The 15,017-nt window shown below is 42.5% G+C and overlaps 1 protein-coding gene across 2 annotated transcripts in view; it reads right to left on the reverse strand.

Moving 5' to 3' along the window:
- Positions 1–316: 316 nt before the first annotated feature.
- The window catches only part of USP6NL (USP6 N-terminal like), a gene marked incomplete at its 5' end in the record, with an annotated part of 102,580 nt that continues 87,879 nt past the window's right edge, over positions 317–15,017 (reverse strand). For both annotated transcript variants that reach the window (XM_082647573.1, XM_082647574.1), the window contains 4 exons: positions 317–2,245; positions 11,807–11,959; positions 14,459–14,558; positions 14,651–14,716. In XM_082647573.1, the coding sequence (XP_082503699.1) occupies positions 828–2,245; positions 11,807–11,959; positions 14,459–14,558; positions 14,651–14,716 (1,737 nt within the window). In that variant the 3' untranslated portion in view covers positions 317–827. The remainder of the gene's footprint in view (positions 2,246–11,806; positions 11,960–14,458; positions 14,559–14,650; positions 14,717–15,017) is intronic.

Below are 15,017 nucleotides of genomic sequence, written 5' to 3' on the forward strand. Positions count from 1 at the left end.
GCTTTGCGAGGGTCAGACCAGAAAAAAGGGCACAGACGCACGAAAGCTGATCTCTTGGTGAACACGGATACATTGCGCGCTGCACCTTTGGTCATAAAATTAAACTGCCCCGATTTTAAGCACCATTAAGTGGTTAGCCTTTCTCTCCAATGTCTTTCATCTTCAGATTGAAAACTGAATGAGCAATTGAACGAGAAAGCTGAGCATTCCGTGAGATGCTGAATTAAGCCAGGGCAAACCCTCAAGTCAGTTTAGGACCTGCGTTAAAAATATAAGGGGGAAAAAAAACATGACCAAAAGACAAGGTAGGGCAAAGAAGTAGAATAAATTATTCCATGGATCTAGATGAAAAGTAGTTTTTTTTTTTTTTTAACATTTCTTTAGTTCTGTGTTCAAACGTGTATGTGTAGATGCATATAGTATCTATTAAAAGACACGTACACTACACATAGCCTTAAAAATATCTATTCTACAGTTTTTCAGTGCTTTGTATCATTACTCAAAATAGAATGGACTAACAGAGTACAAATATTCAGATTTTGGAGAAAGATATAAATGAAACTGTGCGTGCATCCCTAAATACTATTGCTATGTTTCCAGGTTAAATTCTTTTTAACAGGTTCAGTGATGATGCAAGTTAAAAGCTCATCTTAAGCAGCATCTAGGTGGGGATGAAATCACTTCCATATATTCTTATTACCGACATACACGAGAACTGTGCGAGTTGTTCACAACTGTATAAAATACTGCTTTGGCAATTATCAACATAGCAATGTAGGTTTCATATGGTTTCTATTCTCTCGTCTGTAGCAAGTACAGATCAATTCTCACAGCAATACTGATTCCTGGATAGAGAGTCCATCCCGATTCCTGTAGTGATATACTGGAGGTGAGGGCCCTGAATACTGATACCCAGATGAACTGGCATCTTCCAGAGCTGGGGAAGTTCGATACCGCACCGGACTATCTACTGAAACTGCAGGGAGGGTGTGGTCCTGATAGGGGACGTGTTGAAAGGTGGGGTATTTGGGTAAATTGCTTAAGTGGCTACGGTTGGCATCACGAGTCCACGACTGTCCGTGCATCTCCGGTCTCAATGTGTAACCAACTTCCGACCATTTTCCGTTATTATCTGGCAAACATTCCACTGGAGGAAGGAGGAATTTCCCATTCTTTGGTGACCCTGAATTGCCCGAATATCCCGCAGCACCAATATCAACAGGGAGAACTTCTATTCGACTGGACGGCTGGACCAGAGGAGTTGCGCGGCTGTAAGATTTCTCTGGAGAAACATCAGTCGAAAGAGTAGAACCGTAAGGTCTCCGGGAAGGATTCACTGGTGTCCCGTGGGGAAACGGTGGAGACACAAAGCTGCTGTTAGCAGCAGGGATGCGCTTTGGAGAACTGCCCTGGTAAGTGGGGGGGTCACTGTAAGATGGGGGGTGTGCTGCCCCTCGATCCTCCCCGTCTAACTGGGATGGATATTTTGCATAACTCGGAGGCTGTAATTTAAATGTAAACGTGTTCGGGGCTCTGGATGGACTGGAGCTGGGCTCAGCGTGCCTCCTTGGGCTGTGAGGGTAGGCCGCGCCCCTGGGGCTCTGGGAGTGCGCCCTCTCCAGTGCCTGCTCCAGGGCCGCGCTGGCTCCATCCCCGGGTACGTTGTCATACTGCGAGGCTGTGGAGCCACGCTTCCCTTCGTCCGCATCCAGCACCTTCACCTTCTGCCTAACGCTGGGGGCCCACGGATCAGCGGAACCGGGGACGGTGACTCTCGCCGTGGGGTGTGCAGCCCGACTTCGGCCTTCAATGGCATACTTGGCGGTTTTCTCAATAGCTGAGATATCTGACGGCTTATTCCATTTGGGCACAAACTCCTTCCTGATGTGTGAAGTGGCGTTGCTATTCTGGTTAGCGGTTGCGTGGTTATACTGCCTGGAATTGTCCTGTGGACCCGATGGAAGTCTCCTTTGAAAATCCACCTCATCTTTAAGCTTTTTACTCTCCTCGTCCACCGACTTCCGCCGCAGCTGCCGCGCCCTCTCGGGGGTACCTGTTCTACTTTGATGGGGAGGGGAATGCTCGTGGGCTTTGTAAGGTGACGAGCCGCTCTCTCTCCTGCCGTCCAGATGCGGACTTGACCTGCCCACACTTCTCTGTCCGTTGCTCAGGTGACTGACGCCAGCTGATTGAGATTCAGGGGGAAGTTGTCCCAAAGGTTTCTTTGGAAATTCGTCCTCTTTACCTAAAGGGAAAGATCAATTCATAAGTGACATAAGTGCATGAATAAAGGGTATCAAATATAAGAACTATATCATGAATAACTGCTTACTTTTCATGTGTGCACTCAAGCACATGCATATACATACAGACACACAGAATTTTAGTGGCTTAGGAGAAGCATGTTTTAGAGAGATTCATATTAAGGCATACCAAAACTCAAAGTCTTATTATGCAATGTGCAGATGGGAAAATTTTATAACCTTATGAGTAAGGATCATACAATCGTGTAACATATGATTCTTATATTTTGTTAAGATAGTTACCTGCTTTACCATGAATGAGAAGCTGATATTCTCATTTCTATTCCTAAAACAATCCTGCAGGTCAGTAGTTCAGTGTCTCACCGTTACATTCCTTCCACTTAAGCATACCTCAACTAAAACAGTTTTGGAATCTCAGTAAAATGGTTCCTAACAACCTCAAGCAGGTTTGCCAAGTCTAAAAGTTAACTGATGACCAACTGTGGTCTCCAGTTATCCCCAAACAGCTTATTATTATTCTCTCAAGTACCTTCCACCATATAAAAAGAGACAGCATTCTCTATTTCCAAATTACTACTCTAAGAGGGTCCTACTTTAAATGCAAAAAAAAAGGGAAAAAGAATAAAAAAGAAAGAGAAAATCATATTAGATACTTTTGGTTTTACATTTTAAATAACATGGGAAAATTAATGAGGACTTAAAGGAACATGCAATAACTTGGGCATTTTGTAAACAGTGTTTAAAATGATCCACAATATGGACTCCACTAAATACCATCCTGAAAAAAACAACAGACTCCACTTGTAAAAATTCCAAGGCTTAAGACGTATGTTTTTTATGTCTTCTATTACTACAAAACTGTATATTCTCACTTAAAAATAAGTCATTGCACTCTTCAAATGCTCCGCCACCCACCCACCTAACAAATGTTTCCTGAGGAAAGCCATGAGTCCACCAGCTGTGAGCAGGCGGACGCCGCCTCATTTTTATGTAGCTTACGGTCTAGGTGATGATAATTGTATTATTTATCCACATACCATAATTTTCTTTAAGATGTTAAAATAATTCAATGAGCTTTTCTTTGGGAGGGGAGGGAGTAGAGAATGATGGCAATGCGATATCCTTTAAATAGTTAAGCTACCAGAATAAGAATTATTGAGCTAAAGATACTTTATGCTTTTCTGATTCAGCGGTCTTGGCATAATCAACATGGTTCTTGCATCTTTCTATAATAAAGACGTTTTATGATATATGGACAGACTATTTTAAGCGATAACCCAAACTTGAAAATGCTTGTCATTGAGAAAAGCTTTGTTTATGAATGCTGCATGTAAAATAGTCTGGAGCATTCCAGTTCAGCCTGACTAGCCTCATATGAAATATCTGGAATTGAGGTGAGAAAGCTGACTCAAATGCAGCCCTAGTCCAGAATATTCACAAGTAGTCATTCAGCCTATCAGGTTAAAAACGAACAATAAGGGGCTTCCCTGGTGGCGCAGTGGTTGAGAGTCCGCCTGCCGGTGCGGGGGACGCGGGTTCGTGCCCCGGTCCGGGAGGATCCCGCATGCCACGGAGCGGCTGGGCCCGTGGGCCGTGGCCACTGGGCCTGCGCGTCCGGAGCCTGTGCTCCACGGTGGGGGAGGCCACGGCAGTGAGAGGCCTGCGTACCGCAAAAAAATAAAAAAACAAAAAAACGAACAATAAAAATAAAATTAAAATCTATCTGGTGTCCCCCAAGTTTTTATCAGCTCTACAAGTAGCTATCCATTTAGTCCCAAGGAAACATATGAATTGCTTCTTTCCTGTAAGAAAATAACCGCAACAAACACAAATTATCTGGAAGATATGACAGAAAAACCGAATGCAGGAATTTTCTCTTCGCCTCCACTCTGACAACTCTCTAAGTGCACAACAGAGTAACTGGACTGGCCGATTGATATTCCATCAGATAATAACATCAGCCTTTTCAGGTTGGTGTGTAGAAAACCTGATGGAAAACATAACCATTAAAAAGAAAAGGAAAACAGTGGCTCCTGGAGAGAGTGCTAATTCATGCCTGCAAGACGCGCGTTACAGGGACAGACAGATCAGCTGTGGAGATCCTCACGCTGAGCCCTCCAAGCCGTCCCACGTTCCCACCACTCGATGGCTCCCGGCAGCCTGCAGAGAGCCGCCAACACTCTACTTCCCATGAAATCATTCTAAATGTTTCTAAAAATTCTCCACAGCGGTATTAAAAAAACAAAAAAAGAAGAACAGATTTCAAGCTGCCCGGCTGCTGCAGGTTGCACGCCTTCTCCCTAGAACACCGTCGATCAGTGGAAGCCTCACCTGCTTCTCTCGGCCCAGACCCTGCGTTGGGGTTTCAGTCTTTATCAATTCACAAGTCACGAAAACAGTTGCTTGAAATTAGGTTTTTCGAGGGTTAGCTATCTGCTATGGTTTGAATGTCCGTGTCCCCCTAAAATCCATGTTGAAACTCCCCAGCGTCACCTCCATGTAATGGTGTTTGGAGATGGGGTTTGGGAGGTAATCAGGTCACAGGGTGCAGTCTCGTGATGGGATTAGTGCTCACACCCTTTCCACAGTGGAGTAACGGACAGGGCCACCAAGAGAGGTGGGGTCTCCTGGGTTTTTCCTCCCCCCCACCTCGGGGACTGCAGCCACGGGTCCCTCTGAGTTGTGGTCGACAGTGGGGTGAGGAGTGGCCCTGGCACAGCAGGAGGAATGCCCAGCTGGAGAGGCAGTAGTCAGACAGGGGGTTCTGGACCCCGCGTGGGCAACCCACCTCCTTCTGCTGTCACGCCTGCCCAAATACACCAGAGGGGGTGACATTGAAGAGGGAAGGAAAGGCCGGTACCTGATTAATGTGAGTGACGTGCTGGGCAGGGCCTGGCATGTGTAGCCCTGGGACAGAGCCACACGCCCTGTGTCCTCTGAGGTGGATGGGGCACCAGAGCAGGGGGTGAGTCACCAGAGAATAGACGTTTGCTTTTTCTCTTCCTCAGCAATGTCTGTGTCTAAAAACCACCTCCTTGTTATGAGCTGAATTGTGCCCCCTCAGAATACCTATGTTGAAGCCCTAACACCCTGAACCTCAGAAGGTGACTGCATTTGGAGATAAGGCCTTTACAGAGGGGACTAAGGTTAAATGAGGTCAGCGGAGTGGGCCTCTCATCCAACATGACAGGTGACCGTATAAGAAGAGGCGATGTGGACAGAGACACACACAGAGGGAGGACCACGTGAAGACACAGTGAGAAGGTAGAACCTAAAGCCAAGCGGAGAAGAAACCAACCCTGCCCTCACCTTGATCTTGGACTTCCAGCCTCCAGAATCATGAGAAAATCAATTCCGTTGTTTGAGCCACTGTCTGTGGCGCTTTTGTTGTAGCAGCGCGCACGGACTAAGACACTACCCTTCGGTCTACATCCTAAACCTCAAAACTGATTTGCTTTTACTAAACACAAATTTTATGGATTGCTTTTCCTGTTAGTGAAAAGTCACATATTTCATTATTTATGATCATCTGCTTTTATGGTTCTAGGACATTTTCAATGTCAACAATGTAATGAAACCAACTACAGTAATTAAAACTTATTTTAGGGGCTTCCCTGGTGGCGCAGTGGTTGGGAGTTCGCCTGCTGATGCAGGGGACATGGGTTCGTGTCCCGGTCCGGGAAGATCCCACGTGCCGCGGAGCGGCTGGGCCCGTGAGCCATGGCCGCTGAGCCTGTGCGTCCGGAGCCTGTGCTCCACAACGGGAGAGGCCACAACAGTGAGAGGCCTGCGTACCGAAAAAAAAAAAAAAAAAATTTTACAAAACCAGGTCAAAAAGACAACTGAACACAATAAGTGTGGAGGGTGGACACAGGCAGTAACAGACCCACAGGGGTAACTCGAGTTCCGTTACTTCACAGATTCTTGTGATTTCCTATGGAAACGCAGACATTCAGTTGTAGCTACTTACTGATGCTGATAAAGATAAAGGGCATCTTTGTAAGTGTGGTACCCAGAATTTAAGCAATATTCTAGGTTTGGAGTAACTGAAATGCAGTACAGTGGGGTTTAATAAGGGACTGATGCAATGGAAGAAACTTTTTAAGAACACTTTACAGTGGTGGTGGGAGAGAGAACGTGACGGGGAAGAGGTACTAGGGGAGAAAACTGAACATCACGTCCTGTTCCTGTATTCTATTGTCCATAGACTTCCATCCTGAAATCCTCTGGATACATAAAAGGCCCGTATCAGTAAAGACTAATAGGACACAGGGTAAAAGGCAGGATTACAAAAATAAGGCACATATTTCTCAGGAGAAGGAATAAAAAAGTGAGAAGGAAGTAATGGACTGAGGTGGTAATTTCATGCCTGAAACAAAATGGAAAGGTACGTGTCATCCATACAAGGGAGTTTTAATTTTTCAATATAATGGGTAAGAAAAGTACTCACCTTACACTTAACACTACTTTATATTCAAGTCAATACACGAATTTCTCTAAGGAAGAGACATTAATATTCTATGCATCTACACATTATATTAGAATTAAAAGAAAATTTTAGCATGTTCCATTTACTTAATGGTCAAGAGGCCAAAATCCACACCAGGAAAAAAAAAATCTGTGACTGTTCTAAAATATCAAAAAAGCAGCTTCTTAAAGTTCTTTCATGGTAGCCCATAATACATTTCCCTTTCACCTTAGCAGAAGATAACCTACTTAAAGTGCAGTCCTACTTATTTTGCAGACCTTCCTATAGCAACTAAAATATTAACAGAATTACAGGTAAGGTTTTGACAAAATGTCCACTCATTCAAATGTAATTAATCTGAATTAGAGTAACGATATACCATTCAAATAGTACCAAAACATAACGGTTATAAATACCCAAGATCTACGTAGCTATGAAACTAGATATAGCAGGGTTTGGAGAAAAAAAAAAAAATCCAGTGCAGACAAAAGGACATTGCGTCTAATTAATTTCTGAATGTCAATCTCTCACTAGGAACTAGGATTCTGTAAGAGGTGCATGGTGAATACCTCGACTGTACAAAGACATTTAGAGGATATGGCCTCTTTGCCCCCATAAAGATTATCAATAAGCATGGAAGAAAGGAAAGTAATTTGAAAAAGGCAGTAGACAAGGATATAAGAAGGAGCTTTCTAAAATGGAAGTGCTTAAGAAACCTAATTCCTCCCAATTTTAAGGACAGTAATGCAAGTTAGGCAAGGAGGCCTTGCTTGGTAAGGGTAAGCTTATTCCCTGGTGCCAGGGCCGGGCTGCAGTGCTGGGAACAGTGCCAGGCTACACCTACTGTCCATAGTGACCTGGGACCGGGGAGCAGGGTAGGGCCACCAGCAGTTGCTGACTGATGACACACGGACTCTGCCACGTCCAGTTTATTCCTGTAAGTGACCCAACCCCTCTGAACAGCGCAGCTCCTCAGTGATTCAAGAGCGAGCAAATGTGCACTTGCTGTTGGCATCTCTAAGGGTCCTCAGGGCCACCGTGACCATGGGAAGGGCTGTCTCTCAAGAGGAGTGAGAAGAGGGTGGGAAGGAGGGACCAGAGGGGAAAAGAGGGGAAAAGAGAGAAAGAGGGGGGAGGAGGAGGGGAGGGAGAGGACGGGAGACAGAAGGGAGGAGTGTGGAGGGCAGCAGGGCCGGGGGCGGGGGGGGGGGCGGGGGGCCCACGGTGGAGCATCGCCCCACCCCCACCCCCCGAGGCCGCTGGGGCCCATGTGTCTGAGCAGGGACCTGCTCCTGTTTCTCAAAAACTGAGCAAGGCTGAGTCTCGGCAACCACAGCACCAAAACCCAAGGGCCCTGCGCCTGGGGGAGCTGACCTCTGTGTGTAAGTACAAAATCAAGAAAAAGTCTACCCAACCTCGTTGCAAGGCGATTCTTCCGTGAAGATTAGTTATTCAACTTTCCCTGAGCTGAAGCCATACTAGGCAGACCCTCCAAGAAGTACATATGCCATCGTCATATTTTCATATGCTAATGAATATCCCTTGCCCTTTCCCACAAAAGTAGGTCCAAATAAGCATTAAACATTCTTGTACAATCTCTTCATAGATTCACCTTACCTTCCTCGAACTACCTGTCCCCCAAAACACACACCGCTATACTTGGCCTTTGTTTGGTTTAAGTATCTCCCTTCACCCCTAAGCAACTGAGTGTAACTAAAAGATTCAAGCATAACTGATGTCAAAAGAGATAGCTATAAACAGGCAATAAGTACTAATATTTATTATGCACATTTTCCCCTGAAAACCAGGAGTTTAAATGATATTTTTCACTAGCATTCCATTATGTGAATGGTGAGTATTTTTATGCCAGTGCCAACAATTAGACTACTCTGCTCAAAAAAAAAAAGGAACTACAGCTTGATATATTTCAGGATAAACGCAAAAATGCTTATTATTTTTTCTTAAATAACTTTTTTCCTTGAAAAAAAAAAAAAAAGAAAGAAAAGCCACCGAAAAGAATACTCCTAAGCATCCCTAAAGAAATACGGGAGAGTCTCAAGCCCCTCTGGGCTGGTCCATCTCTGATCTTACTCAGGTCTCTGTCACCACCCAGTGGACACCACACGCAACTACAAGTCTCACAGACTGCCTCCGAAGACCTGAGCAGCTTTCTTCGCCCAATGATACGTAATTACAGGAAAGTGCTCTCAATGCTCTTCCCTGTGAGTAACTTTCTACTTTTAAACTTCAGCAACAGAATACATGTACTCTGATTGTTCTAACAGTTTTCAGTGATAAATGGTGGGGACCACTGTCAGGAAAATTCTTCTGGGACAGAATCATCTTATTCCTTTTTCCAGATTAAATATTAAGTCCATTTGAGGTTTCAAATATTGTCACAAAATTACTGATTTCAAATTTATATCTGAAAAACAGAGCAGTTTCATTTCTGTTTAATGTACTATAAGCCAGAAGAATATACAATTCAAACACTATTACAGCTTTCAACAAGGTGATCAAAAGAAATACAGTATGCTTTCAAAATTATAGCTATGATAGTTTCAAAAAATCCAAAAAACTTATTGTAGTTAGGCTCATAGGCTGGACTTCCTTTCTAGCAGATTAAACTTGAAAGATAAGGGAAGCTGAAAGGACATAATTATTTAACACATTTATTTTTATAAACCTATTTTAATGCCACATAAATTAAATAGATCTTTGTGAAATAATTTTTAAAACCTGTACTGTGTGTTTCCTAGGGTTTCAAGTCACAAACACAGTACAAACTGCTGTGCATGTGTAACATCAGTTTCCACTATACAAACAAATAGAAGTGAAAACGCACTCAAACCCTCAAAACTTGAGACAGAACACATAACTAAACTGACTTGTCTGTGTGTGCAATCGAGATACAGAAAGATTCCATCACCTCCAAAAACTGCCTCCCACTAACCTTTTGTAGACGATAGGTTTTTATATCCTAAAAAATACATTATAGCTTCATTTGTTCATTAAAAAATATCGATTGAATGCCTACTCTATGCCAGGCACTGCCCTAGGTGCTGGAGACACGAAGACACGGTCACGGTCCTCCAGGAACTTACTGTCTAGTGCAGACATCAAACTAACTGGCACGGGAGTGACGCCCAGCGAGTGTGGGGACAGATGCACACACGGGGCACGCACGTTTCCAGCACAAGATACCGGTGACCAAACTCTGCGGCTTTGGGGAGGTGGGGGACTGGCCGAGTCTTCAGGAAGGAGACAAGGCTTAAGCCAAGCCCTGTGCACTCAGCAGGGTGGACCAGGTCAGAGGCCCGGGTGGTGCGGAGCCCCCTCACCACGTTCCCCCTTAACCGCCAGCATGAGCAGAGCAACATCAACCAGTGTTCCCGTTGTTATTTATCCACCCCTCTCCTTTTATCCCCACACTACTCTCCATCCCCTTTCTACCATTTCCTAGTAAAAGATCTTACGAACGACTGCTACCAGGTTTCCTCATGTGTAAAATGAGGACGAGTACTTTTTCTTAGAGTTATTTTAAGGATTAAATGAGACAGTGCGTGTGGTATGTGGCAGACAGCAAGCATTCAATACATACTAGCTGCTAGTTAGATGCTAAATCATCCCATTCCATTACACAGGTTTTGAGATTTTATTCTCGTGTTCAAATAGTTCTATTACATGCATATATTTTTTTCTTTATGTGTCTTTTACTAAAACTTGTCTTAAACTCTTTTTAAAAGTAGGCAAGACATTTAAAAATAAATGTTGAAATAGCAAGAATATAGTTAATAACTGCTGTTCCAAATGCATTCCCTGCTACAGGAAAGAATTAGTAGAAAAGGGACATCATCACACTGCACCAGGGAAGGGTGACCTTCCAGAGCACAGGTGATGGTCTCACAGGGCCCAGGCCCATACTCCATTATTGCTGTGACGGCTTGTTTTCTAGTGAATCCTGAAGACCCAGAACAAACCTCGAAGAACACGGATTAGACCCCTTGCAATTAAATAACTAAAAGCAGAGCATCTCGGTTTTTAGCAAAGGTGTGCTCTTAAAACTTCTTTCTACTGTGCTCTCTCCACATTTTCTTTTTTTCTGTTCCACTCACCCGGTATCACCCTCCAACCATCTTCCCCCATTTATCCTGTTTCTAGCTCTATTATGACCCTATTCACACTCTATTATTGTGTAAATTCTGTCTCTCCTCTCTGCACCCTGAGAGCAAGAAGCACGTCATTCTTTTCAGTTAAATTCCCAACAGAGCACCTAGCAGAAAACCTAACAGGTGGTCCTGGAAGATGTTTTGAAATAAATGAATAAAATGTATTATTTAGGGCTTCCCTGGTGGCACAGTGGTTGGGACTCCGCCTGCCAATGCAGGGGACACGGGCTCGTGCCCCGGTCCGGGGGGATCCCGCGTGCAGCGGAGCAGCTGGGCCCGTGAGCCATGGCCGCTGGGCCTGCGCATCCGGAGCCTGTGCTCCGCGACGGGAGAGGCCACATCAGTGAGAGGCCCGCGTACCAAAAAAAAAAAAAAAAAAAAAAATATATATATATATATATATATATATATATATATATATATACTGCAACATACTGCCAAGAGCCCTGGATCAGCAGTCAGGAAACTCTGACTCTAGTGGCAGCAGTAATGCTGTGTCTGCAGGTTCTGCAGCTTCAGTGTTAGCATTTTAGTATCAGTTTCCTCTTCTAGAAAATGGGACTTTTACTTGCTCTGTTACTGCGTATGGTTCCACAAAACGAGATGACGAAAGTAAAAAGCGCTTACTGTTATGGTAGCTTAAAGCACCATGGTCACTTCTGTTGAAATAACATCATTTGTATATCAAACTTCCTAAATTTAAGTAGGGACTCTATTAGGAGAGGCAGATTTAATTAATATGTTTATTCAATTTTTCTTAAAATCGAAGATTTTAAGAAATCTGATTTACATGATGTCATCACAAGTATGCTGCTGTTTTCAAACAGAAATGGCCCATGTTAACTGCACTGTGTCTTCCAATCTTAATTGTAAGTTACACATGAAGAGTCTGGCTATTTCCTTACCAGGTTCTGGAAGGTCTAACTTTGCCCGCTTTAGTTCTACCATAGAAATCTGGAGCTGCTCTATTACAAAGTCGTCTTCGAAGAAAAAATCCTTTGCCAAGGTCTCCTGAAGAAATTCCACAAGTTCTTCCATAGACAATTTCATAAGATGTTCTGAGAAAGGAGGAAAAGGTAAACAACAGCTACTTTAGGTTGAGAATATAATGTATTCTATTGTGATGTATGTTTTTAAAAGGGCACAGCATACAATTTATACATGGCCTTGTGAATTTCACCGAAACTGAGTAAGACAAACATCTTTTCTGATATTAAAGCAGTCACAGAGAAAAGCAGGTACCCCTGGGGGCTTGGGGAGAGGCGAATGCTGCTAAATATGTTCTCGTTGGTGTAAGAATAACCGGACCTGGGTATTAATATTCCCCCAGAGCCACCCAGGATGACATGTGCGCTTTCTGTTTCACTGATATGGAGCTCCAACTGTTATAGGCACATCCACTTCTAGGTCTGTATTTTAACTGTCTCAGAATTTCTCAAAAATCTGGATTATTAATTTTATTTGTATTTCTACTTATGAAAAAATTCAAATTACAGATACAAAGCAGAAAGTAAAAATCAGCTAAAATCCACTAGCCAATGACCTACAAGCAGATGTATGTACATGTGTATCAATTTACAAAAATAAATGATACTCTCCATGTTATTCACCTCCTTGTTTTTCCCCCACTCGATGGCGTACATCACTGATACCTCTCACTTCAACAAACATTTTATACCACCATCATTAACTATATAAGAGTCCATTGTATTGTACACTCTATACTTTACTTAATTGGTCTTCTAATATTGGGCATTTAGGTGGCTTCAAATTTTTTTTTACTGTTTAAAATCACTGTGTGATTTTTTTTTTTTTTTTTTTTTTTTAGTAACAATGTCTCTAAATATTGGTAAGGCCATCAGGGAAAAAAAACAAGAAAAAAATCTTACGAGCTTCAGCTAACTATTGGTCCAGTTTTTGAAGGTTTATATGGTGAAGGAACTTCATGTAAGTCCTTGAGCTGTGTCTTCCTAACAAGAAAAAATACACAGCAGCAGACAAAGGTTTTCCACAGCTTATTTAATCTAATGACATGGTAGGATATAAACTAACTGTTATGCTTAAAGTTTATTTACAAAAGGTAGAGAAAATTTTTACTTGTCAAAGTTAAGTAAGAGTCTGAAGTAAAACATAATTTAAGAGGCGGAAGAGAGCTACAGGGAAATATAACATCATGTTTTTACCTTCTCACTGCTTAGGGAACATTAAACTAATGTTTAAACTAACTAATGTAAACTAATGATGTTTAGTATACTAAGAGTATACTTTTGCTCTACATTTTTGTCAGTTCATAATCCAGGAAGAGAGAAAAGAAGTAAAGGGGGTGAGAGGAGAGACTGATTGATTTCCTGTGGTTATGATAGACCCCGAGTCTTGGGAGATAATTCATTGCCAAATTGTTTCATCTTGGTGTTGTGGTTTGCGTGTTGGGGGAGGGAGGGAAATGGACCACAACACTTCTGAATCCTCTTCTTTCAGAGTAAACTATACAGTCGTGATTTCAAAGTTTCATTCCAACCTAGAATTTGGATAATCTGGTGCTCCTGAAGGCCACGCTTTTCAAGTAAGCAATCTCATATCAAAGCACCTAACACATTCTTAGAACAAAGCCAAGCACAGCAGGGAGAAAGACTATAAAACATGACCCCAAGCACTCAATTAGCTTATAAGTTATGGGGGTAACTGAAGAGATGATCATTCAAGAACCAGAAAGGATGCAGAGTATACAATGAACGTGAACCTAGGCTGTGCCCTAGGCTGGAAGTGTTGTGTGAGGTTCCAAAGCTTCCAGTGACTCTCTTCTCTGCATTGTTACAAGACGAGTCACCAAAGTTTTAAGGTTGGGTTGAGACTTTAAGACGAAAAACGTTCTTCATATTCATAAAGAGAAACTCTCATTCCTTGACTTAAGGAATTCCTTGACTTAAGGCACAGCATATCAAATATACAGAGCCCTTGAAATATTGCAACTGAAGGCTTTTAAAAGCCTTGCGTTACATTTGGGCAACTGTGGACATGGACTGTACTTGCTTCAGAGGCCGCAAAGCAGCCAAACAGGGAGATGAGCTGGAGGTTCCCCAACTCTGGTCTACGGCGTGGGGCTGGATGCTTTTTTCCTGGGTGAAGGACACGGTAAAGGAAAACGTCCTCACTAGCCCTTTTAGCTAAGGGGCCTGGCTTCTTTAGTCTCTCCCTTTTCCTACTACAAACCTGAGATTCAGACCAATGAAAAGAAATAAGGGATCCCCTCTGGAAACAAATAACTAACAGGAATATTATTATTAGTGAAACATATACACTGCATTCTACTGAAGTGTGAAGATGAAAATGACATAGAGAAAAAAATCAAAGACGTTTTCCAATGTAGTAAGCTTCTGGTCATGAGGAAGAACCAATGAAAGTAAAGTGCCAACTGAAGATAATTTCACTGATTCCCAAGAATTTTTTAAACTCATTACTGAAAGAAAATGAATTTGAATTTGGGTGGGCAATGAGAAATCAAAGTTAAAACAAGGCTAGGTTTTTGTGAAATCTTCATAATTAAAACATTTTCTTACTTCTGTGTAATTTTAAGATTGTGTAAGACATAGCAGTAAGAATTCGTTCTCCTTCAAAGATATAGATGTCCCATATTCTGAGGTTTAGTGTAAAGGGAGTCTACAATTAAAACAAAACAGAAATAAGATTAACAGTTTGCCCTTGGCTGGAATTTGTAATTTTATGATTGGGCTTTGTAAATAAATACTCACCCGATCAAGGAAACATTGAAAAAACCATTTCATTGTGTAAAAACTTGTGTAGATTTCTTGAGAATCCTGGAAAAAACAAAGACTTCACAACTTCTGGATTGCAGCACACAAAATATAACAATATAATACTAAAAGTTAGGCAGGTTTTTGGAGGTAGCAGTCACAGCTAAACAAAACCATTCATTACAAATCTCTTTCGTGCTGGAGTAGTTCCACTTCTTCTCTCCTGACTCCCTCTTCTCCCTCAATTTTACTTTTGAAAATCACCCTGAGAATAAACCCTTCATAAGATAGGACTGTAATACAACACTTTGCTTCTCTTTAATATATTCTAAAGGGATGTATCCTTGCTTTACTAAATTACTGT

Source organism: Grampus griseus, assembly GCF_964374135.1.
Source record: "Grampus griseus genome assembly, chromosome: 2".
Classification (NCBI taxonomy): Eukaryota; Metazoa; Chordata; class Mammalia; order Artiodactyla; family Delphinidae; genus Grampus; species Grampus griseus.